This window comes from Lithobates pipiens, unplaced genomic scaffold, assembly GCF_037356315.1.
Source record: "Lithobates pipiens isolate NorthernLeopardFrog02 unplaced genomic scaffold, aLitPip1_a1.2 Scaffold_18, whole genome shotgun sequence".
Classification (NCBI taxonomy): Eukaryota; Metazoa; Chordata; class Amphibia; order Anura; family Ranidae; genus Lithobates; species Lithobates pipiens.
The window spans coordinates 532,079,192-532,104,283 of record NW_027507758.1 but is presented as its reverse complement, the minus strand read 5'-3'; the positions used below and the strand labels follow the sequence as shown (position 1 = coordinate 532,104,283).

The 25,092-nt window shown below is 41.6% G+C and overlaps 1 protein-coding gene across 2 annotated transcripts in view; it reads left to right on the top strand.

Moving 5' to 3' along the window:
* Window positions 1-25,092, top strand: part of NBAS (NBAS subunit of NRZ tethering complex) — a 1,050,553-nt gene that overhangs the window by 705,671 nt on the left and 319,790 nt on the right. For both annotated transcript variants that reach the window (XM_077488811.1, XM_077488809.1), the window contains 2 exons: window positions 365-615; window positions 11,257-11,591. In XM_077488811.1, coding sequence (XP_077344937.1) covers window positions 365-615; window positions 11,257-11,591 — 586 coding nt within the window. The remainder of the gene's footprint in view (window positions 1-364; window positions 616-11,256; window positions 11,592-25,092) is intronic.

Genomic DNA, 25,092 nt, shown 5'->3' with positions numbered 1-25,092 from the left:
GGGCATGTGTATTAGTGAAAAAAATTCTTTGGACCAGCTTGGTCCAAACAAACTTATTAAAGTTAAAACTGGAGCAAGGATTTAAATGTGTTTAGCATTTGGCAGACTTATGGCTTTTGAGCAGCACAAAAACACAGTGGAAACAAATACATATAAGCTGATTTTCATTTGTGATTCACAGTATGCTTTCAATCAAAAGACTGAGTTATAACCTTTTGGTATACAGTATAATATGGTGAAAATGTAATATTTGTGCAGTAATGTGTAATTGAGAACGTCATGCAATTTTTGATAATTTTGCAGTGGTTTCCATATGTTCCTTCTTCTGTGAGGCTAAAATAGTTTTCCATTTAATTCCTTGCAGGTTGACTACAGCAGAAATTGAGGCACGAGTACAGTCCCTCAGCCTTTTTGAGACTTTGAAATCCGACCCTCGATTGTTTTATGAGCACATGACAAAATATGTGTATCCAACTATTGAAGGCAAGGACCTTTATCGACTGCTCTACTATTATACTCTACTGGAGCAGTGTGGCTGTTCCCAGTATATTACACACGCTATTAATCCTGAGTGTCATGTGAAACTCCTGAAGAAACTGAAAGCAGTGGCACAAGGTAGGACTCTCATTGCTTCCATTTTTAAAGTGGTTCTAGCATCATATATAGCATCAGAGGAATAAGCTGTAAAGCTTACTTTATTCCTCAATATGGCAGGCTTCTACCATACTGTGCATCCAGTCTCCCAGAGCCTGTTTTTGAACACTCTGTGGCCGACGGTCCCACGTACATTGCAGGATCAGTAGCCCTGCATTGTAAGTGTGGACGGTGAAGATCCACCCATGCTTAGGCTTGTGGGTAGAAAGTGGTGAGTGTTGAAAACCTGTCAGCACAATAAATGAGGTACAGTAAGTATTACAGCTTATTTCTCTACCTCTAGACTCAACCAGCATTTAACACTTGCAATGGGGGGTATTGTTGCATTATAAGTGCATGTATTTTAACACTTTAATAACCAGTTTCTTCAAAACTAGATGAACAGACCAAGGTTCAGCAATGCCAGTATGCATCATTTAAAGCATTAACACCACTTTTGTTGTTGCTGATTCCTACCTTTTGTTATTCTGAAAAAATCACTGTTTGTTGCTCTGTGGCCCTGTGCTCAGTGGATCTAATGGGAGTGGTTTCATAATTATCAATCAGCTGTGCAGCTGCAGAGCACAAATAAGGAAAGCTGCGGGGCCTCCATCCCTTTAGACATGGTCCTATTGGGAGTATCTCACCAAAAATTACATTTTTGTTCCAGGGAATGCCTGAAATTTGACTTGTATCTTAGGCAGACCTCACAAGCAGGAAATTATGTTGGGGGGGGGGGGGGGGGGGGGTCAGTACACATTCTGTGTACAGAACAACTCCAGGCAGCCATATTGCATTGTATTTTCAGAAAATTACAGCGGCTGCCGATTGAAAATGAAAGGTAATTTTCTTTATTGTACATCATGGGACACAGAGCCTTAAGTAATTACTTAATGGGTTATGGGCCCCAATACAGGAAGTTCACTCCCCTATATAACCCCGCCTCCTTCCAGGAGTACCTCAGTTTTTTCACCAGTATCTTAGGTGTTGGTCACGAGTGAAGATGTTCTCTGAAGAGCTCCAGGAGGGATCCATACTGGATTTAAATAACCTCCACAGCCGGATCCATCCAAGCCACTGAGACCACAGGATGGTACCCGTGCCTCGCATAGAAGAGCGAGGATTTGACTGTTACTCTCTTTGAGGGCTGGACCCTAGGAACCAGGACTCTTTTTGGTCTTGCTACCTTACCTAAAGTTGCTCCTGAAGGGGGTGCGATAGGGGTCCAAAGGAGTGGAACCCCTATTAAGGGACCCAGTCTTTGAAGGTTTACTAACGCTGCCTGCCGCGATGGGTGAAGTTTGGATCTGTCTATTTTCAGCAGTATCCTGCAGCGAGGAAAAGATAAGACAAAAGCTTAGGAACTGCAAAGTCCAGCTACAACAGCGTGGTGTGTCTCAGTAGAGGAGGGGGTTCATTATTATTCATCTCCCCCCAATTGGGGAAACTAGAGGACTCGGGGTACTTATTAAGTACAGTCATCCTATCTGTCTAAGTAGACACAAGATTCTGTTTAGCAGTGTTTTATGATTATTTGGCAAAGTGTGATAGCACTAAGTAAGCCTCAACTGCTATATAAAAAAAAAAAAACATTTTTTAGCATCAGATTGATCGTTATGCTGTCATTGTTATTTCTATAGTATTGCTCAGCAAATAGTACATTTTTATTTGAGTGCCTCTGCTTTTGTGCTTAGCACTATGGCTTCCAAGGTTACACAAAGGCACCAAAAGTTCCACCCCCAGGTGCTGGGAACACCTGTCATGCCTCCACACTGTCATCCTCTCCAGAGATACCAGATATGGCAAGCCAGGGTGAGTCTTTGGATCCGATTGGTGGTGCAACTGCTCTCACACTTCAGCCCCTGTATACGTGACTGAAGATGCATTTTCCTTTGCCCTGCAGGGCCTAGAAGGAAGATTAGCAGCTTTAATCACAGCCACTATTCAAGTGGATAGGGAGCGTGCTAGATCCCCCTCCCCCACTTCAGTCCTTTACCAAGGAAACAGTGGGGACAGGATGAGGTATTGCCCTCAGGCGATCGAGAGAAAAAACAAGCTGATTATTCCTCTGAGGAGGAAACAACAGTTGATGATTCAGCTTCACAATCTGAGGTAAAAATCCTTATGGAAATGGTTTGTCCCACTGTTATGCTAACCCTAACAGAGGTAGCTGAAAGTCTGGTTTCTTCCTTGGGTTCTTTAAAACCTTTACAGCCTTTTCATTCATTTCCGGTCCATGCGTTACTGGAAAAGCTTATTTATGCTGAAAGGGATCATCCGCATAAGCATTTTCTCCCTCCAAAGAGATTCTCAGTTCTCTATCCCATGGAGGAGAATTCACCAAAAAATGGAAGGTTCCAGCAGTTGACACTGTGATTTCCAGTGTGAATAAAAGTTTAACTTGTCCTGTAGACAATGCACAAATGCTTAAAGATCCAACAGATAAAAAGTTGGCATTCCTGTTAAAATCCTCCAGGGAACGTTACTCAGCCTGCAGTCGCAACAATAGGCATATGTCAGTCCTTAAAGGACTGACAGATGCCTATTGCCTGACAGAGCTCCCTGCACAACAGGCCTGTGAGCTGGCCGAACTACCAAAAGCATTATGTTTTGCCATAGACACTATGAAAGATTCTATTCACCAGGCGCTTGCGCTTGTACTAGTACACATGCATAGGTCCATTTGGTTAAAAAATTGGTCAGCCGAAGCACCTTGCAAGAAGCTTCTGACTAGTTTCCCCTTTCATGGGGAGCGACTATTTGGCGATAATTTGGATAAATACATCCAAGCGATTTCTAATGGAAAGAGTACTCTTTAGCCAGTCAAAAGAAAGTATAAACATCCTTTGTTTAAACTGACTTGTTCTCCTATGCCAGGGGCATTCGCCTCTAGGCAGTGGCGAAGCCCTCTGCCGTCAGACTCTAGAGGAAAACCTCAGGGGCAGGCCCATGCTCAAAAGAAGACCTGGGGCTGGAAAGCTGCAAAGAAGAATACTAAAGCCTCTTCATGAAGAAGCACCAGAGTGGGGGGAAGACTTCTGCATTACTCAGAAGTCTGGCAAAGGGAAATTCAGGACAGATGGATTCTCTCCACGGTGTCTCTAGGATACAAACTAGAATTTCGGGGGTTTTCACTGTCTCGTTTTCTGAGATCAAACGTTCCCAAGGATCCAGGGAAAAGGAAATTCCTGTTTCAAGCATTAGACCCATTATTGGCTCAGGGGGTGATCATACAGATCCCCACAGAAGAGCAAGGTTTGGGGTTTTATTCAAACCTATTTACAGTATCAAAGCCAAATGGAGATGTGAGACCCATTCTATATCTAAGGAATCGAAATGGCTTCCTGAAAAATCCACTCCTTTCGCATGGAGTCGATCAGGTCAGTGGCCTTCATCCTACAAGGAGATAACTTTTGGCGTCCATCGACATCAGGGATACATATCTGCATGTCCCTATATTTCCCCCTCACCAAAGGTTTCTCAAATTCGAAGCCTTGCCCTTTGGGCTATCCACAGCACCCCGGGTATTCACAAAAGTTCTGGCCCCACCTCTAGCCAGGTTAAGGGCAGGGGCATAACAGCCTTGGCGTACCTAGATGATCCGTTGCTAATAGACCAGTCAGTGGCTCGCTTGGAGCAAATTGTATGCATTACAACCAGTTACCTGGAAAGTCTGGGTTGGATCCCCAACCTAGAGAAGTTTTCCTTTAAAACCATTAAAAACGCTGGAGTATTTGGGCCTGATCATAGACACAGCCTAGAAAAGGGTGTTCTTGCCTTTAGGCAAAGATCAGCTCCATACGAGAGCTGGTGTGGCTGGTCAGGTCAAAAATAAATCCCTCAATTTGCCTTTGCATGAGGTTGTTAGGAAAGATGATGGCTTCATTCAAAGCAGTCCCCTATGCCCAATTCCATTCGAGACTGTTGCAAAACAGTATCCTATCTGCTTGGAACAAAATGATCCAAGCTTTGGGCTTGCCAATGCAGCTGTGCCCAAGAGTGTCCCAAAGCCTCAGTTGGTGGTTACTAACCCAGAATCTGCTAAAAGGAAAGTCCTTGAGACCAATTATCTGGGAAGTAGTAATGACTGATGCCAGTCTTTAAGGCTGGGAAGCAGTACTAGACAAGACGACTGTCCAGGGACACTGGTCAAGAACCGAAAGAGTTTGCCCATCAGCATCCTAGAGATTCGGGCAGTGCATCTGGCTCTGAAAGCCTGGACTTCCAGGTTAAGGGATTGTCCTGTCAGGATCCAATCCGACAATGCCATGGCTGTGGTCTATATCAATCACTAAGAGTCTCAGCGCAGAGAGAGGTGAACCATATTCTAACTTGGGCAGAAAGGAATATTCTGTGCCTATCGGCAGTCTTCATTCCGGGAATAGAGAATTGGTAGACGGACTACTTAAGTCGCCATCAGTTATTCCCAGGAGAATGGTCTCTTCACCCCGACATTTTTCGGGCTGTTTGCCAAAGATGGGGAAATCCAGATGTAGATCTTCAGGGCTGCAGGGGTAGTACATTTACACCAGTCCCTGCCCTCAAGGAGATTACAATCTAAGGTCCCTAAATCACATTAATACATACACATACTAGGGTTAATTTATTGAGACAATTATTGAAGACTTTTGTTTGACTCCTGACTGATCTTTAAAACTGAATTTTATAAACTTTAAAAGTGAGTGTGTATATATATATATATATATATATATATATATATATATATATATATATATATATTACAGAATTTAGAGGAACTGAAGGCTTTTTGCCAAGAGGAATGGACAGCTTTTTTTTTTTTTTTTTCCAAAAAGATTTTTATTTTCAATATAACAAAATACAGAGAATTACACCTTTAATACATAGATGCTTCGTAGGAGGAAAAGGAAGGTGGATAAACAGCATGTTATTTCTCAAATAACAAATGGTTCATATGTAACATAGGGCATAAAACTGATAGCTTAGACAATGGGAGTCATCTGACATGGAATAAAGAACATTCAAGAATATGTATATTACTCGCATATAAATCTAACGAAAATCAAATCGTAAGTTTTAAAAACCGGTATAACGTAATCGACATCTCAATTTACTGGGGCGGGTATAGGCCAAGTGAAACATGGCTGTGCAGTGTATGTAGGAGGGGGGGAGGGCCATAGAGAGGTAAAGGGAATGGAATAGAAAGTGGGACAGAGGTACAGAGAAATGCTCCATCACTCGTCTCATATTAATGATCAACAGATCATACAAATAAGGATATCATCTCGCTAAATCATGAAATGTATCGGAGGTTATGAATATCTGCCAAGGAGTCCACTTCGAGCCAAATTTAGTCGGCGTATCTTTAGTAATATGGATTAGTTTTTCCATGTTAGCGATTTTGTCAACTCTGTGTAACCATTCTTTAATGGAGGGTGTATTTGAGGACTTCCAATAGATCGGGATGCACTGTTTGGCTGCGCTAATCAAATGGAGTGTGAGAGATTTTCGATAAGAAGATTTCAGGGAGGTATTGTGATGTAGAAGATATTGGGCCGGAGTAAAGGGGACAGTCACGTCCGTTATTTTGTGGATTACTTCGTGGATCTGTAGAAGTGTACCCCGATGATTATGGCATCTCCAGCAGGTATCTGAAGTGTGTGGGTCCCAGGTGTGAAGTAGAGCCGGAGTTCGGTACCAGCGACTCAGGAGTTTGAACCCGTTTTCCTGGGTGGTGACATTCAGCGTGCCTTTATGAATATTAAGCAATATCTTTTCCCAGTCCTCGCAGGAGAGGGAAGTGTCTAGATCTCTTTCCCAGGCCTTACAAGCTAAAGAGGACGTGGGATCGTGGCCTTCAAACAAGAGAGAGTGAGTTAAGGAGATAAGATGTGTCATGGGCGTCGTGGAGGAGCAAAGTTGCTCAAATGGGGTCAGTGACCTAGAGTACTCTGAGTGTTGTGCGGAATGTGTCAGGAAATGCTGAATTTGCTGGAATGTCCAAAAAGGTATGGGTGGTGAACGCATAGCTAGAGCCAATTGTCCGGCTGAGAGCATTCGTCCATTTTTATAAAAAGACTTAGCCAATATCGGCTCTTGTGTCCAGTGCTTAACGAGGAAGGACTTGTGCATACCTGGAGTAAAATTTGGATTCATTTTCAACGGAGTAAGGGGACTAAATGTGGATGATATGTTATTTTGTGTACAGGTAGTGTGGAAGCATTGTATAGTAGGAGCGACAAGTGGATGAGATTTGACCGTGGCCATCTTATTAGAGTGATTAATCCATGGTAAATGTTTCAGAGGGGCAGCTATGAATGAGGCTTCTAGGGCTACCCAATCTTTAAAAGGCGAATGAACGTTCCAGTCTATTATCCTAGTTAGATGAGTAGCTTTGTAGTAATTACTGATATCAGGAAGGCCTATTCCACCTTTGTTTTTGGGAAGGGAGAGTTGAAAGAAACTGATTCTGGGTCGTCGCCCATTCCATAGAAACTTGGTACAAGTCTGCTTATAGGATTTAAAGAAAGCCAAAGGAAGATTGATTGGCATAGCTTGTAGAAGATAAAGAAGACGGGGCAATATATTCATCTTCAAAATAGAGGCTCTACCAAACCATGAGAAGATCGGTTTATTCCATTTTTTTAGGTCTGATATGATTTTGTTAAGCGTAGGTATAAAGTTTTTAGCGTACAAGTCGTCCAGATTTTTTGTAATTTGGACCCCCAAGTATGTAATGTTGTCATCAGTCCATTGAAAAGGGAAATTATGTTTACATTGTTCAACTTCCGTGGGAGATAGTGAAATATTTAGGGCATAAGATTTCTTGAAGTTAATTTTAAGGTTGGAGAGGGAACGAAATAGGTTAAATTCTTTTAGCAGGGAGGGGATCGATATGTGCGGGTTAGTAAGGAACATTAAGATGTCGTCCGCGTAAGCGGCAATTTTATATTCTTTCAATGTGGAGTGGACCCCTGTGATATCCGTATTCGCTCGTAGGCTGTTCAGAAAGGGTTCCAGAGTAAGGATGTATAAGATCGGGGACAGAAGAGGGCATCCTTGCCTGATTCCGTTGTGTATGGAGAAGGCATCCGACAGGGTGTTATTAACTCTTATCTTCGCTTTTGGGTGTACATACAAGGAATCTACAAATCTACGTATCTGGGGTCCCAAACCAATGGTCTGGAGGACCCACTGCATGTAATCCCATGCCACCCTGTCGAATGCCTTCTCCGCGTCAAGTGAAAGGAAGAAACCCCTCTGACCAGTCGACGTTATCAAGTGATGAATGTTGAGGGCTTTAAGCGTGTTGTCCCTTGCCTCTTGGCCAGGGACAAAACCAACTTGGTCAGTCGAAACTAATTTGGGGATAAGTGGGAGAAGTCTGTTCGCGATAATTTTGGAGAAAATTTTCAGATCAGTATTTAGGAGAGAGATAGGCCTATAGTTTTCAGTCTTGGTCGGGTCTTTGTCGCCTTTCGGTATTACTACTATATGGGCTTCAAGCATGTCTGGATGGAGAGGCATAGTGTCAGATAAGGAGTTGAAGGCTCTCCTAAATGGTTCTTGAAGAACCTCCGAGAAGGTCTTATAGTAGACTGCTGGCAGGCCATCAGGGCCCGGGCTTTTGCCACTCTTGGTTTGCTTGAGGGCAGTCGCCCAGGAATGGACAGCTTTACCATCTGAGAAGATAAAGAACCTCATCCACAAATACCACAATAGACTTTAAGCTGTCATTGATGTTAAAGGGGGCAATACACGGTATTAATAACTGGGGTATGTGCACTTTTGATCAGGGTCATTTCAGTCGTTTCTGCTGTGGTTATGATTTAAAAAGAGTAAACACAGTTGATTGATAATACATGGCTTCACTCAAACACTAACCATAAGTGAAAGAAACGTTTTTGTGTTATCATTCATATTCTCTGAAAAATGGCCAAGAAATCATAAATTCTGCCAGGGTATGCAAACATATAAGCACTACTGTACATACAAACACGCAGGCACACCGTAGCTAGCAGTGCATTTGCTACATGTCATGTCTATACTATGAAAGGCCTTCAGTACCATGGAGAGCTCTCAGGAACAGTGCAACATTTACAGGCTGATTAGTTTGTGACTTGTATGCAGGAATTGCTTATCATTGTGTAGAAATGTTTCTGCATCACAGGTAATGGCAACAAGGAAACGACAAAGCAATGATTATGTTGTCTGAAGATGTAACTAGGGATTTTTGAGCCTCAGGCACAGAGCTTGTACTAATACTACTTTCTCCAACCTGAAACCTCAGGCCACTTTCCATTTTTATTCTTTTGCATCCACGCTCTCCATCATCTTTGTCTTTGTGTTTTTTTTCCAGGCATAACGACAACTCTCATAAAAATATAATGTGTAACAGTCAGATTTACTTTGCGGACCTTATTGACATTATTAAAGCTAACCTCCAGCAGTGGTCAGGTCATTTTCATACATACCGTATAGGTATATTATGTCTAGATGAGAGAGATTTGGGAATTCCATCCATCCGGCTATATCATTTGAGCAACAATGGAAATGATTTTTTGGGGTCTGCATACAAAGATACACCTTCCATCGCACTCAAAGCATGTCCAAACAAATACCTATAATGTATGTGTATCAATACCTTAAATTACAACTCCAGAAAAATAGGAGAAACATCACCCATTCCATTTATTCATTCATTAGAACAGTTATCAAACACCTTTTTAGCATGCCTTGTGTATGTATCTGAATGCATCCTATATATTTCTGTTATCTTCAACACAGATGCTTGTATACTAAGGGAGGAAGAGTCAGGCAGTGAGTGAGTCCTGGCCTGGGAAATTGCTTACAGAATCAAAGAGCAGAGAGAGGATCACATCCTAATGCTTGTGTTCAATCATTTTTCAGTTAGTAAACAAATGAAATTTCAGTAACCAAACTGTATTGCTTAACTGCTGTGGACAAAAGTGAGGTCACGGATCTGGGTGTGCTGTCTGTTAGCAGTGCCTGGCTCACAAAACTAAAAATACATTTTTTTTTGGTAGCTAAGAAAGTTCACATATATATTTAGCAGTTTAAGGAAAGTTCAGATTTAAAAGAGGTAGCTTGGAGGTGAAAAAATCACATGTACATAAGTATTCGCAGCCTTTGCTCAGTACTTTTTTAACACACCTTTGGCACCAATTACAGCCGCAAGTATTTTTTGGTATGATGCTATAAGCTTGGCACACCTATTTTGGGCAGTTTGTCCCATTCTTCTTTGCAGGACTTGTCGAGTGCCATCAAGTTGGATAGGGGGCGTCAGTGCACAGCCATTTTCAGATCTCTCCAGAGATGTTCACTCTCTAATCTGGGCTCTGACTGGACCACTCAAGGACATTGACAGAGTTGTCCCATAGCCACTTCTTTGTTATCTTGACTGTGTGCTTAGGGTCATTGTCCTGTTGGAAGATGAATCTCCCCCTAAGTCAGAGGTCCAGAGTGCTCTGGAGCAGGTTTCCATCAAAGGATGTCTCTGTACATTGCTCCTTTCATCTTTCCCTGGATCCTGACTAGTCTCCCAGTTCATGTTGCTGAAAAACATCCCCACAGTATGATGCTGCCACCACCATGCTTCACTGTAGGGACAGTATTGGCCAGGTGGTAAGCGGTGCCTGGTTGGCTCCAGACATAATGCTTGCCATTCAGGCCAAAGAGTTCAATCTTTGTTTCATCAGACCAGAGAATTTTGTTTCTCATGGTCTGAGACTCCTTCAGGTACTTTTTGGCAAACTCCAGGCAGGCTGCCATGTCTTTTACTGAGAAATGGCTTCTGTTCGGCCACGCTACTTTACAGGCCTGAGTGGTGGAGTTCTGCAGAGATGGTTGTACTTCTGGAAGGTTTTCATATCTCCACAGAGAAATGCTGGGACTCTGTCACAGTAACCATCAGGTTCTTGGTAACCTCCCTGGCTAAGGCCCTTCTCCCCCGATCACTCAGTTTGGCTGGGTGGACCTCTCTAGGAAGAGTCCTGGTGGTTCCAAACCTTTTTCCATTTACCGATGATGGAGGCCACTGTGCTCATTGGGACATTCAGTGCTGCAGGAATTTTTCTAAATTTTTCCCAAATCTGTGCCTTGATACAATCCTGTCTCAGACATCTACAGACAATTCCTTGAACTTCATGGCTTGGTTTGTGCTCTGACGTTTACTGTTAACTGTGGGACCTTATATAGATAGGTGTGTGCCTTTCTAAATCATATCCAATAAACTGAATTTACCACAGGTGGACTCCAATCAAGTTGTAGAAACATCTCAAAGATGATCAGTGGAAACAAGATGCACTTGAGGTCAATTTTGAGTGTCATGGCAAAGGCTGTGAATACTTATGTACATAAGATTTTTTTTATTTGTTTTTATTTTTAATACTTTTCCAAAGATTTCAAAAATGTTTTTCATGTTGTCATTGTGGGTGAAAATAATGAATTTGATCAATTTTGGAATAAGGCTATAACACAACAAAATGTGGAAAAAGTGAAGTGATGTGAATACTTTCCAGATTCACTGTATGCCACAGCCCTATCCAGGTTTTGGATTAGTCAGAGGATGGGGTTTGTTCGTATGTCACAAAAAATAAAATTGATGTAATGGTTTCTCAACAGGACTGGATTACAGAAAGATGTCTGACTCTAACTCAAGCCCCCTGGAAGCTCTGAAGCCCATCCTCACCAGTCAAAATGTTTTGGCCATTTCTAAGCTGGCTTCCAGAATCCCAGAGCCAGATGGCACCATGCTCTCTTCCAGCTCTGTGCATTGTACGTGGCTGAAGAAACTCTTTTGGAATGGTGACCCCCAACTACTAAAGAAAGCACCACAATCTCCCAGTGAATGGAGCCAGGCATACGATATCTGCAAGAAGTATTTTGACAGGCTCAGCCCCAGTGATATCATTGCTTTCACTGATGAGATCACCTTTTCCTTACATGCTGTCAGCCAGGTAACTGTCTTCTTAACGTTATTGTCAGGTGTTTTGAGTGTTGCTGCTACAAGCCTAAACAGCATGCAAAAAGTGCCTGCCATACTTTTAGTTGTGATTCAAACTTCTTCTCTTAAAGTGAAAGTTCAGCCAAAAACTAACTCTAAATCTACTTGCAGCCACATTCTAAGATTAATCTATCTAACCCTGTAAGGCAAAAATCGCTATACATACCTTTTTTGCTGCTGATCCGGTCCAAACTCCAGCAGCGGAAGCTGTGTAGAAGAGACAGCTGACAACAGCTGGGAGATTCCTGGAAATGGTGTCACCTATAGACTGACTATGGGGCTTGTGTTGTTTGCTGCCTCTCCTGCACAGGCCTACACAGAGAAGCCGCTACTGACAGCTCAGCGTGTAACCGGAGCAGCTGCTGAGAAGGTATCCATAGCAATTTTTGCTTTACAGGGTTAGATAGGTTAGTTTTGAGAGTTTTTGGATGAACTTATAATTTAAGTCTAGACAGTAATACCAGTAAGTCCTTGGTTTGAGCTCTAAGTTGATGGTCTTGCAGGGTTGCACAGATACCACTTTTTTAAGAAAGAGCACAATTACTGATACTTTTTTTTTGGAGGGGGGGGGGGGATTGGACGGTGTTAGTGTTTTTTTGTTTTTTTATTATTTTTTATTGAACTGAATGCAAATTACAGTCATACAATCACCATTTCAACATGTATAATAAGTAATGGTATACAAAGGTACGAAATTTCCATTAACTCAGGCATGTTAAATACCAATAGCGTGGCCAATGCTATAACTTGTAAACAAAAAGAATTAAAATAAAGAGTAACAAAAGCAAACCAACATGGACACCACATGATACCCAGAACTCCAAAAGAATTCCAAAAGCTACATACTAAATGTTCTTTAATGGGAATTCACAGAGCCAACAGTTCCAATTATCATCATTTTTGTTTAGTAGACTCTGCACCATAAGCCAAAGTTATTTCAAGCAGGGCAGAATTTTATACTTTTTTAAATTGTTTCTGACACATTAGGGGCTAAATTGGATTTCCATAAAGATGCAATGGTCATACGGGCAGCAGTGAGGATTTGGATGATTAGAAAGCAAAATAGTTTTGGGACATTTCCTAGTTTTTGATGGAGAGCCATCTCTGGCATTGGGAAGAGAAAGAAGCCCGGAAATCAGAGAGAATATTCCATTCCAGAGGCTGTGTAAACATCTGCACTTCCAGAATATATGGAATATAGTCCCTATGTCTCCAAACCCTCTCCAACACTTAGCTTCAGTGTTAGGGAAGATTCTGGACAGCCTAAGTGGAACAAGATAGCTTCTGTTTGTCATGTTTAGAATGTTATCCCAATGGTTAACACACCTGGAGGCCTTAAAGGTAGCCCTCCTAGCCTGCTTCCATTCAATACTGTTGAGCGAGATTCCTAAATCCTTTTCCCATGCTAACATATGGGCTGTTTTGGTACCTTCCTCCTTAGACAGTAAGTGGGTATAAAATCGTGAGATGCCTACTTTGTTATATGGATTAACCTGTAACTCTTGCCATATCTCTCCATTTACTGCAATGGACCTTCTAGCTCTATTGGTGATTAGGTGTCTAACCTGGAGAGTTTTGTAGAGCGAGAAGTACCTGGTAATGGAGATGATCTGTGGGTTTTCTGATGCTAAAGACCACGCAGGCAGCTTGGTTCTGAAGCTTGTGTCTTCCCAAGGGTGAGCTTGGCATCGATGGTATCAATAGATAACTTAAGAATAGCAAAAAACAACACAAAAAGTGAAGCATAAAAAATATGTGCAAAGTTAACTACAGTAGTAACTACTGCTTCTTCTTGAGTGGGGTTATCAGCTCAATGGAGCCACGTAAATGCTACTAAAATGCCTCCCAAGTATAGCCTAAATAATTTTTACATTTTTCAGACGGGAGCCTTGTTCCACAGAGGATCAATTTTCTTTGGTGGGGCACCTTCTGGTTGAATTTGGTGGTCCAGTGGTAGCAGCCCCAATTGTTCCACAAATTGCATTCCGGTTTACAATTTTACAGTTATCTTTTCCAGGTAACTATCAATTTGGTGGGGAAACCCCAGCGGTAAACCACTTCATGGTCATGGTACATTTTAGTGAGCGGAACTAATTTGTTGCGGGCTTGCATGAGTGTCTCTTTCACATGATAAAAATGAATACATGCTATGACTTCCGTGGTACATTTTCAGGCAAAAAAGGGCGGTTTGGGGAACCTATGAGCACTGTCTACCACTACTTCTCTTTTGGGCACCTCAGGCAGCAGAGACTCAATCATTTGCTGGAACGTAATTCAGCTGGAGGGATTGTTTCAACAACTCCCCTGAACTTGACATTGTTCCTCCTGGAACGGTCTTCCAAATCAGCTAATTTGGACTTAATGGCTAGTAATTCAGCTTCTGCCTCATTGTGAGCATCTACCAGTTCATTGTGCGCTACTGCAAAATCCCCCATTTTGTCCTCCACATGATGTACCCAATCTCCCAGGTCCTCTACCTCTCTTCTATTGTGAGATACCATGAACATCATGTCCTTATGTAGTGATCCCGTCAGTGACACCAGCATGTCCGTCAGCATTTTATCTGACAGGGGCTGCCCAACTGCAGGGTAGTCATCAATGCACTCAATGAACTCTCGGGTAGAGTCCTCTGAGATGTCCACCTGTCCCCTCTCACCTGCATACTGATGTGCTGGGGACTTCCTGGGATTCGTTTTGAGAGGGCTATTGCCTGGAGACTCCCTGGGAGAGGAGCGGCTCCTGCCACTGGTGTGCGGGGTCGAGTGGAGTGCTGTGGCTGGAGGGAGAACGTGTCTGCTCCCAGCCGGTGCCATCTTTGGGTGAACGGTCTTCAGCAGGCCTGAAGTAGGTCGTCAGTGGGGTCCAGGGGGAGGTTTTTGCATCCCCATAGCGATCGGTGAGGTGGCACTGGCTTGCAGATGTTTGAGAGGCACTTTTGGGCTGTCTGCATTTGCTGGTCTGAGTAGGAACCGCTGTGAGATCCCAGAGCTCTCCTCTCATGGGGCCATGTCCTTCGGCTGCTGGTTCCACCCCCGACCCCCTTCTGTTTTTTTTTTTTTTTTTATTTCATTTTTTATTATTTTTACAATTTCACCTTTAAATATGTTTTTATTACAGTTCTCTTCTCTTTTGTTTTTTATCGCCCCTTTTGGGGGGGGGGGGGCGCTTTAGTGAGATATTAGAGGTCTAAACAGACCCCTGAAATCTTCCCTTTGAGACAGGGAAAGGGAGTAAGGACACAGATTCCCCAATCCCTTTCTCTTCAGCCTCAGCTGAACCGAAAATGAATGGAGAGGAGACAGAGGCTCCTCCTTTCCATTCATAAACTGAAGCATCGTAAACACAGGTTACAATGTTTCAGTTATGAATGGGCAGAGTCAGTGATCACTGACTGTTCATTCAGAAAAGAAAGGAGCCAGTAAATTACATATTTACCATCTATTTCCTCCACTCTCCATTCAGACAGATCTGGGACAGGGGTGGCCGGAGGAAGACACGGGGAGCCGTGGACCTGGAAGGAGGGAGGAGGGCACCGAAGAGAGGGAGGAGGAAGCGGTGGATAACACAGGGACAGTTGGGGGTGATCGATGTGGTGGTGGGGGCAGTTAAAAGCACCAATCTCCCTGTATAACTTTCAATAAAGCCGCTTCTCCTCGTCTCCCTTGAGCGGCTGTCAGAAAAGCTATACAGGGAGATTGGTGCTTAACTGGCTGCACCGATCACCTGTTAGGCTGCCCAGCCCCCCTGCTGAGCTTGAGGACGCCTGGTCCAATACAACTGGTATCGGATTAGGAATCTGCACGAGAGTACCGATACTCATGCAAATACTCGGAATCGCCACAGATACTGATACTAGTATCGGTGCATCCCTAGTTTTTGTCATCAATTACAGCAGTACATATGCTTTAGCAGGCATTTAGGAGGCGTATACATCGCACTATGGCTTGCTTGGGCTGTTCCAGAACTCTTACTTCTGCTCAAACTGAAGTATTTTACCACAGTGCTTTTGGGTTCAGCTTTGATCATTTGAAGCATGTGAAGTCTTGAGTTTTCATATGTAATTTTGCTTTTTCATATGTCATTTTGTTTGAGCATGTGACTGACTCTGTGTAACAGTACTGGGCTGGGCCTATCAGCACTGTCATATGGGCAACCCATTAGCCTATAAGAGCTTTCACTCTTGGCTGCTGAACAGAATGGTGGGGGAGCGAGTGGAAGGTTAGTATATGTTTTTAGTGTGGTGTTATTTGGAATTTCCCTGTTGCTTTGCATGTATTAGTAAAGCACATATTTCAGGCAGAGGTTCTACCCTTTGCTCAAGGTACTAAAACATGTTTACTGTTATATTTATCTCTTTTGAAAATATCTCCCCTTATATTGCATCTCAGTAATTGCCATGGCTGAGACAGGAACTGAGGCATACCTTCCCTATGTCCAACTGGTCAGCAATGAAAAGCTCACAACTACTATAACCCTTTCATGCCCTTTACAAAACAAAAAAAGATTTATTTCTGCCCAAACCCTTTTATCATAAGTAAAATTGGACAGATATTCACAGTATGATTGGAAGTCAAAAGTTAATTTTGAAGATGGTTTAGAATGGCACACATGTCTGAGTACAGGAAGAATCCTTCAATCAAATATATTTGGGGGACATAAATCATCTTGAAACTTGTGAATATGCATGCATCATATGCGTGTGTCTGTAAAATGATCCATTGTAATTATTAAGTGCCATCTTTTTTACTTGCTAGTATTTTTTTTTCACTTTTGTCTTTTTAATTCCATCATTTACATACTGATTTTTGAAGTGTTTGTATGTTACTGTATTGCATTTTTTTGTTTTTGCATTAAGTTCTGTTAGTGAATACAATTTTTTTTTTTTCCATTTTATTTTGCTCACAACTTTCCATCTGCCTCACAAGTTGGAATAGCACATGGAATCGTTTTGGCTGTGCTGTTAAGTGTGCAGGCCATGTGCCCTTCAGACCTGACAAACTGGCAAGATGAATGCACAGAGATGCTAAGTGGGCTTTGTCCAGGCATGAGTGCCTGTAGTGCCCTACTTTCAGAGTGGCAACTACCAGGCATTTTCAGAATAGTAAACAGAATGTTGAAGTTGGATATGTGTGTTTTTTTTTTTTTTTTAATTAATAGTATGCAATGCAATTTATGTCAAACTATAGTAAGGATTTAGGAAACGTGGGCTTCGATAAATCCAAAAATGTTGGCCTAAGGTCAGATGTTTCTAGGCCCATTGACTACGTGCCTCTTTGCAGCCTTTATTATTGGACAGATATTTTGTTGATCTGTCATTATGTTTTCCTAGCTCGTGAAAAAAAATGAAATTAGTTCTGTACTGTACATGAAGAGATTGGTGTGTCCCCCACTGCCATGGCATCAAGCCAAATGCATGTGATTGTGTAAAGAATTAAATATGGTTCTTTACTCATGTGATTGTGTAAAGAACTACATCTGGTCACAGATGCAATTACTGTGCTGCATGATTTATAAAACTTAGACTAAGGTCTAACTCAGGCCAGAATTTATGTTTGAGTTTACATTTGTGTCAGGTCTTGAGTTCTCTTTGTGACCCCATTAGGAACATTTGTGATTTCTGTACCTGTGCCCATCCATAAAAGAAATGGGAGGTGCTGATGCTTCCATGACTGAGAAAGAAGGGTAGCATTAGGACTAACATTATAACTCTTTGTCTACAGTATTAAACATGTGTTTTTGTTTTATCTACCTCTTCCATTTGATATGTTTCCCATCTTTGTCCCTACTGGAAGTAAGGAGCCTTTCTCCGAAAGGGACACAAATGCAGTATAAAAAAGTTATGGGCTTTAACCCCTTAAAGTGGATGTAAACTCATTTTTTTTTTATGTCATAATGTAGAGTATACGATTTCCTATCATTTGAGTCCAGTCTTGCCACAAAGAGTTAATCCAGCTCTGAGCAATCCCCTTATTGTTCAGTGAGATACATCTTGACAGAGAAAAACTTTGTCAAATCCTCCCCCTTGCTGTGGGTAACTTACATATCTTGTGCACTAGCCTTTAATTCTCTCCCACTCCTTTCTTCTGCTGCTCTGCCAGGATTGGATGTTCCACAGCTTAGCATAATTGGGCATGCTGAAGTCATGTGGTTACTTTCCTGTCTTTTCACTGGATGTTAGAGATCATAGCAGAAGTTCAGTGTAAGAAATACACAGGAGAAAATGCATATTGACAAGGGTGTAGAGGTGGGCCAGAGTCTACTGACATCACGACTCCACCCACCGAGCTCCAGACAACAGACCCACCCACAGTATCTGCAGTTTTTTTGGGTCTCATAACAGACAGTGGGGAGACATTTGACAGGTAAAGATATATGCAGGAGGGATACATATCCTTCTAGATAACCACTATGGCAATAGTTTAGAGAGTATGACATTGGGTTTACATCCACTTTAAGTCTCTGAATTAAATAAGCACTTTTTCTGAATTCTTTCAATAGCTTTTATCAGTTTTCTCTTCTCTACCTGGTCATGTGTCCTCTTCTGTCTTCTCCCAAAGGTGGGCAGTGCTGAATCATGTAAAGTAGCATTGATGTGATCACATCATCACTGCTCTCTACTGCGATACATAATAAATGCAGAACGCCATGCTCAGGGAGTGGGGCCTTGATGGGAGAGCTGGTGTCACTTCCTAGATGTCACCCTGGGGGTGTCCCCCCTGCCCTCCCCTAGTTTCGGTCCTAAAGTTAATACAGGGAATATCCAATTGCCTCTTGGGGATCAGGAAATAATTTTTTCCACTTCTGTAGCAAATTCGATCATGCTTTGCTGGGTTTTTTATCTTCCTCTAGATCAGCTGTGGGTATGCGATTGTGTATATGGGATTTTATTTTTTTTATTTTTATTTTTTAACTGGATGGACTTGTGTCTTTTTTCAACCTGACTAACTATATAACTATTTCTCAGATTTCAAAGCACTGAAACACATTGATTTTCTGGGGGTATTAAAAATATGGTGAAGCTGACCAATATTATAAAAAAAAAAAATATATATATATATATATATATGAATGAATTTCAGCTGAAGCCTAGACATTTACTTAAAATTGCATATTTCTAAGTTAGGGCTGGGTTCACACTGACGGAGGAAGCGGCTCAAAGCAGGGGTCTGTTGTGTCCCTGTTCACCATTTCAGGATCGATTGCAGTCCGAATTTTTGGCTGAATTCAGACCTCAAATGGACCAAAAGATGCAGAGGACTCCTGTGCAATTCGCACTGAAGCTGCTCCGGAGATGAATGAACCGGCTCCATAGAGAGTCGTTCACAATCTCCTGAGTTGGATGTGGAAACACAATATCAAAGTCACAATAGTGTGAACTCAGCCTTAAGTCAGTTTGATTTTCAGTGACAGGTAATTTTTTTGGTTTTGTAATCCAGACTTGGGAGCTAATTCATTAAACAGTAGAAAATAAAATAAAAATATGCAATTTTAAGTAAATGTCTAGGCTTCAGCTGAAATTCATTCATATATATATATATATATATATATATATATATTTTTTATAATATTGGTCAGCTTCACCATATTTTTAATACCCCCAGAAAATCAATGTGTTTCAGTGCTTTGAAATCTGAGAAATAGTTATATAGTTAGTCAGGTTGAAAAAAGACACAAGTCCATCCAGTTAAAAAATAAAAATAAAAAAAATAAAATCCCATATACACAATCGCATACCCACAGCTGATCTAGAGGAAGATAAAAACCCCAGCAAAGCATGATCGAATTTGCTACAAAAAATAAAAACCCATAGTAACTGATCAGATTTCTAGTTAATTTTTTCTATAAAATAAAAGATAAAACAAGATTAATTTCAATTGACAGCACTTCTCCTCTTAAACTTTTATTTTACTGACCTGCTGTATTTTACACATTTTATGAGCTCCTTAACTTAAAAACGTGTGTGTTTTCTTTGTTTCTACCTTCTTTAGCTGCCGTCATTATCATGGCACTGGTTTGTATCAAAATGGCATCCATCCTACTTCTAGAGCACCTAATTTTCTGCCAGCTCTCCAGAGAGAGATCTTTTATTTATTTTTTGTCTTGGTCTAGTTATTTCTTGTACAGTCTGCATTTAATAATGGCTGGACCTCAGGTCTCCAGTTTGCAGAATCAAATAAGGGAAATAAAGATGTAAATTGATCTGAAGAGACTGTTTTAGAGGCACGTGACAAGGTCAGGAGCAGGGATGATTAGTGAAGACACAAGAGACAAGTTTTAAGCATAATGTGAACTGAGAATCAATTTTCTTCAAATTACATTATTTTTAAGCAGCTGTATGTTATTTCATTGCACATTTCCTCCGGCTGCAGTCTTCAATAACTTGATCATCTTTACAGATCTTAATCTATCTGGAGATAAATGTCTTCAACAATATATATATATTTATAATTATAGGACAGACTTTATAGTTTTCTTACGCAATTTAAACTTTCCTGTGAACATCAAGTAAGTCTGTGGACATCAAATAAGAATTTCTGTGTGACAAGACCCTTTTAAGTTTTAATACAAAGGAGATTCTCCAAAGTTTTCTTGGGATAGTGATCTACAATTAAAGATTTGAATCTGCTACGGAAATCTGAATCCTGAACAATCATTATGTAGAGCTGTCAGTTTAAATTAGTAGACTTCAGTCTGCCAAGTAATACAAGCAACAGCAGTATAAGAATTTTGTATGCTATATGATATTGGGGCATGAAAATATAACAAATGCCACAAGAATCCTGTTGAAGAGATTGCCTTATATCCTGGTATGGCATCAGGTCAGGAAGTAAGAGGAAATCTCCTCAATGAAGAAGTACAATGTTTAGCTAGTATTCTACTGTAACTGTAACTAAAAAGATGTTAAAAACCTACTTCCACATTTTGTTTGGCTCTTTCACTTCTCCCTAAAGCCCCACTGCTCCATTAAAAAAAAAAAATATATATGAATACATTTTTTACCTAATTTAAGTCTTAGCCCTTGTACACACGGTCGGACATTCTGACAACCAAATCCATTGGATTTTGTCCGAAACTGTTGCATACACACAGTCGGACAAAGTTGTCGGAAAATCCGATTGTACATAACCTGATGGCGTTATTTCGTTATGACGGGACTACGTTCAGGCTAGTAGCCAATAGCTTTGGTCTAGGAATTTGATCTGAGCATGCGTGGCACTTTGTCCATTGGAGAAGGCTACACATGATCGGAGTATGTCCGATCGGAGCATTTTGACGGAAAAAAAAATTTCAGGAAAAAATCTAGACAAAAGTTACATTTTTCAGGGAATTGGGCACAAATAACATTTCTAGGTGTTCCCTATAAGGTGGTAAATCTTTTTTTTTTAGTTTAGATAGACGTTTAAGAATCATTACAATAGTTTCTTAGCAGTTTGATTGTGTTGTCCAGCAGCTGCCCAACAATGTTGTTTAGATCTTAGCATTTTAAGCATACAAGTTTTAAGGATGCATCTCTTACATCCAGTTCCTTTCCCCCCTGCTGTTGTTTCCACAGTCGCTATTACTGGCTGTCAAAACGACAGCCGATAATTACAATGCATTGCACTCACTTCAGAGGGTGGAGTGAGTTTAGTAAGTCACACATGTGACCTTTGATCTGCATATGATATTGGTTAACCACTTGGGTACCGCGCTATTGCAAAATGACGGCAATAGCGCGGACCCACATTTTCGGGACTACGTCTATTGACGTAGTCCCGGTTACGAGCGGCCTGCGCGCCCCCTGAGGGGCGCGCGCGGCGCGCTCTGTGATCGGCGAGTCCGTGAGACTCGCCTGATCACCGATCCGTGTAAGGGGTCGATCCCGACCCCTTATCACGTGATCAGCTGTCAGCCAATGACAGCTGATCATGTGATAAAACGGAGCCGGTAATCGGCTAGTATTCCTCCTCGCGCTGACAGCGCGAGGAGAAAAAAAAAAAGCCGATCGCCGGCGGCCGTGTTCGGGACATCAGTCCCGATCACGGCCAGCAATTTAAACGGACACCTGCCCCCTGCCAGTGCCCACCTGCCACCCGCAGTGCCATCCTGAAATAAAGTAAGTGCCCCCCTGTCAGTGCCACCCAGCAGTGCCCATAGTGCCCACAGTGCCACCCAGCAGTGCCCACAGTGCCACCCAGAAGTGCTCACAGTGCCACCCACAGTGCCACCCAAAATCTGCCTCAAAGGTGCTGCACCCCAGTGCCGCCCATCAGTGCCCAGCAGTGCCGCCCATCAGTGCCCAGCAGTGCCGCCCATCAGTGCTCAGCAGTGCCACCTATCAGAGCCACCTATCAGTGCCACCTATCAGTGCCCATCAGTCCCATCTATCTGTGGTACCTATCAGTGCCCATCCGTGCCACCCATCCGTGCCACTTATCCGTGCCACCCATCCGTGCCATCTTATCTGTGCCCATCTTTGCCCATCAGTGCCGCCTTATCTGTGCCCATCGGTGCCGCCTTATCTGTGCCTATTAGTGCCGCCTTAACTATGCCTATCAGTGCCCACCAGTGCAGCCTATCAGTGCCCACCAATGCAGCCCATCAGTGCCCACCAATGCAGCCCATCAGTGCCCACCAATGCAGCCTATCAGTGCCGCCTAATCAGCGCACTTCAATGAAGGAGAAAAATGACCCGTTTGCAAAATTTTATAACAAACTATTAAAACATGATTTTTTTTTTTTTTTTTTGCATCTTTTTTTGTTTGTTTAGCAAAAAATAAAACTCCGAGCTGTAACTAAATACCACCAAAAGAAAGCTCTATTTGTGGGAAAAAAATGATAAAAATTTCATTTGGGTACAGTGTTGTATGCCCGCGCAATTGTCATTCAAAGTGCATCAGCGCTGAAAGCTGAAAATTGGTCTGGGACTGAGGGGGGTTTAAGTGCCCAGTAAGCAAGTGGTTAAATACACCATACAAGTTAAAAAAAAATGTATTCCTGTTTAACCCCTTAGATAAAGTAGAACTAAAGTCCAATCCTTTTTTTAGTTAGCATAGGGTAAGGGAGAGTACTACTGACAGATTTTTTTTTTCTTTGCCAGCTATGTCCCATTGCATATTTTTACTTACATAGCCAAAACAGGAAGTGAGAGGAAATCCTTCCAAACTAAGCAAATTCCTGTTTGTCACCAGAGCTAGTGTTCCTGGTGGATTTCCCACCTATTCCTTTTCTGGGGACAACCCACAATTCAAGATTTTCTTTCACTTTCAGTCTCATTGATAATGATATACATGGACACACAGGGGCACAGACCACAATAAACAGCTGATTGTTGTTCTACTCTCACTAGACTCTATCCCCAAAAAAGTTTTGCTTTTAGTTATACTTTTAACCATAATCAGCTATTTATTAACTTCTCCCCTCTTTCTGATTTTTATTTTTACTACTTTTCTTTTTTTTTTCTTTTTTTTTTTTACTATTAATATTTAATTTATTTTTTCTTCATTTCATTTTTATTAATTTTGCTTTTTATTTTTTCAGTGTCACGTAAAAAGAAATGTGCAGAATTTAAAAAAAATGTAAATGGGTCTGATTATAGAACAAAATGTAAACTTTTTTTTATTTGTAGTTCAACTTTAATCTATCAGAGCTTCACAAGTTGCCACTGGAGTCCTCTCCCACTTCTCCATGATGACATCACAGTGCTGGTGGATGTTAGAGTCTTTGTGCTCTTCCACCTTGCGTTTGAGGATGCCCCACAGATGCTCAATAGGGTTTAGGTTTGGAGACATGCTTGTCCAGTCAATCAGCTTCTTTAGAAAGGCAGTGGTCATCTTAGAGATGTGTTTGGGGTCGTTATTGTGTTGGAATACTGCCCTGCGGCCCAGTCTCCAAATGTAGGGGATCATGCTCTGCTTCAGTATGTCACAGTACATGTTGGCATTCATGGTTCCCTCAATGAACTGTAGCTCCCCAGTTTCAGCAGCACTCATGCGGCCTCAGACCATGACACTCCCAACACCATGCATGACTGTAAACAAGACACATTTGTCTTTGTACTCCTCACCTGGTTGCCACCACACACGCTTGACACCATCTGAACCAAATAAGTTTATCTTGGTTTCATCAGACCAGGATCTCACTGGTCTCACCAGTAATCCATGTGCTTAGTCTGCTTGTCTTCAGCAAACTGTTTGCGGGATTTCTTTTGCATTATTTTAAGAAGAGATTTGCTTCTGGGATGACAGCCATGCAGGCCAATTTGATGCAGTGTATGGCATATGGTTTAAGCACTGACAGGCTGACCCCCCGCCCCTTCAACCTCTGCAGCAACGCTGGCAGCACTCATATGGCTATTTACCAAAGATAACCTCTGGATATGGAGCTGAGCATGTACATTCAACTTCTTTGGTCGACCATGGCCTGTTCTGAGTGTAACCTGTCCTGTCAAACCACCGTATGGTCTTGGTCACCGTGCTGCAGCTCAGTTTCATGGTCTTTGCAATCTTCTTATAGCCTAGGCCATCTTTATGTAGAGCAACAATTGTTTTTCTTCCGATCCTCAGAGTTCTTTGCCCTGAGATGCCATGTTGAACTTCCAGAGAACTGTATATGTGAGATGACGCCAAATTTAACACACCTGCTCCCCATTCACACCTGAGACCTTGTAACGCTAATGAGTCACATGATATCTGGAAAGGAAAATGGCTAATTGGGCTCAATTTGGAAATTTTCACTTAGGGGTGTACTCACGTTTGTTGCCATCGGTTTAGACATTAATGGCTGTGTGTTGAGTTATTTTGAAGGGACAGCAAATTTCCACTGTTATACAAGCTGCACACTTACTACTTTACATTCTAGCAAAGTGGCATTTCTTCAGTGTTGTCACATGAAAAGATATAATAAAATATTTACAAAAATGTGAGGGGTGTACTCACTTTTGTGATATATTGTGTGTGTGTGTGTGTGTATATATATATATATATATATATATATATATATATATATATATATATATATTTACAGTGGATATAAAAAAAAAAATGTACACGCCCCTGTTAAAATGTCATGTTTCTGTGATGTAAAAAAATGAGACAATTATAAATCATTTCAGAACTTTTTCCATCTTTAATGTGACCTATAAACTGTACAACAAATGTTGAACAACAAACTGAAATCTTTTAGGTGGAGGGAAGTAGAAATGCAAAACTAAAATAATATGGTTGCATAAGTGTACACACCCTTAAACTAATACTTTGTTGAAGAACTTTTTGATTTTATTACAGCACTCAGTGCAAAAACAAAAAAACTCAGGCACAAAATTAACCATGTAGAAGATCTAGCTATAATACTTTAGCTATGATGAGGAGTTCCCCCCGGGCCCCACGTGGGGAGAATAACAAAAAAAAAACCCAGCATAAACATCAGGTACATTTATAAAGTGAATATGCAAATTTACAAAATGTCTTACATTA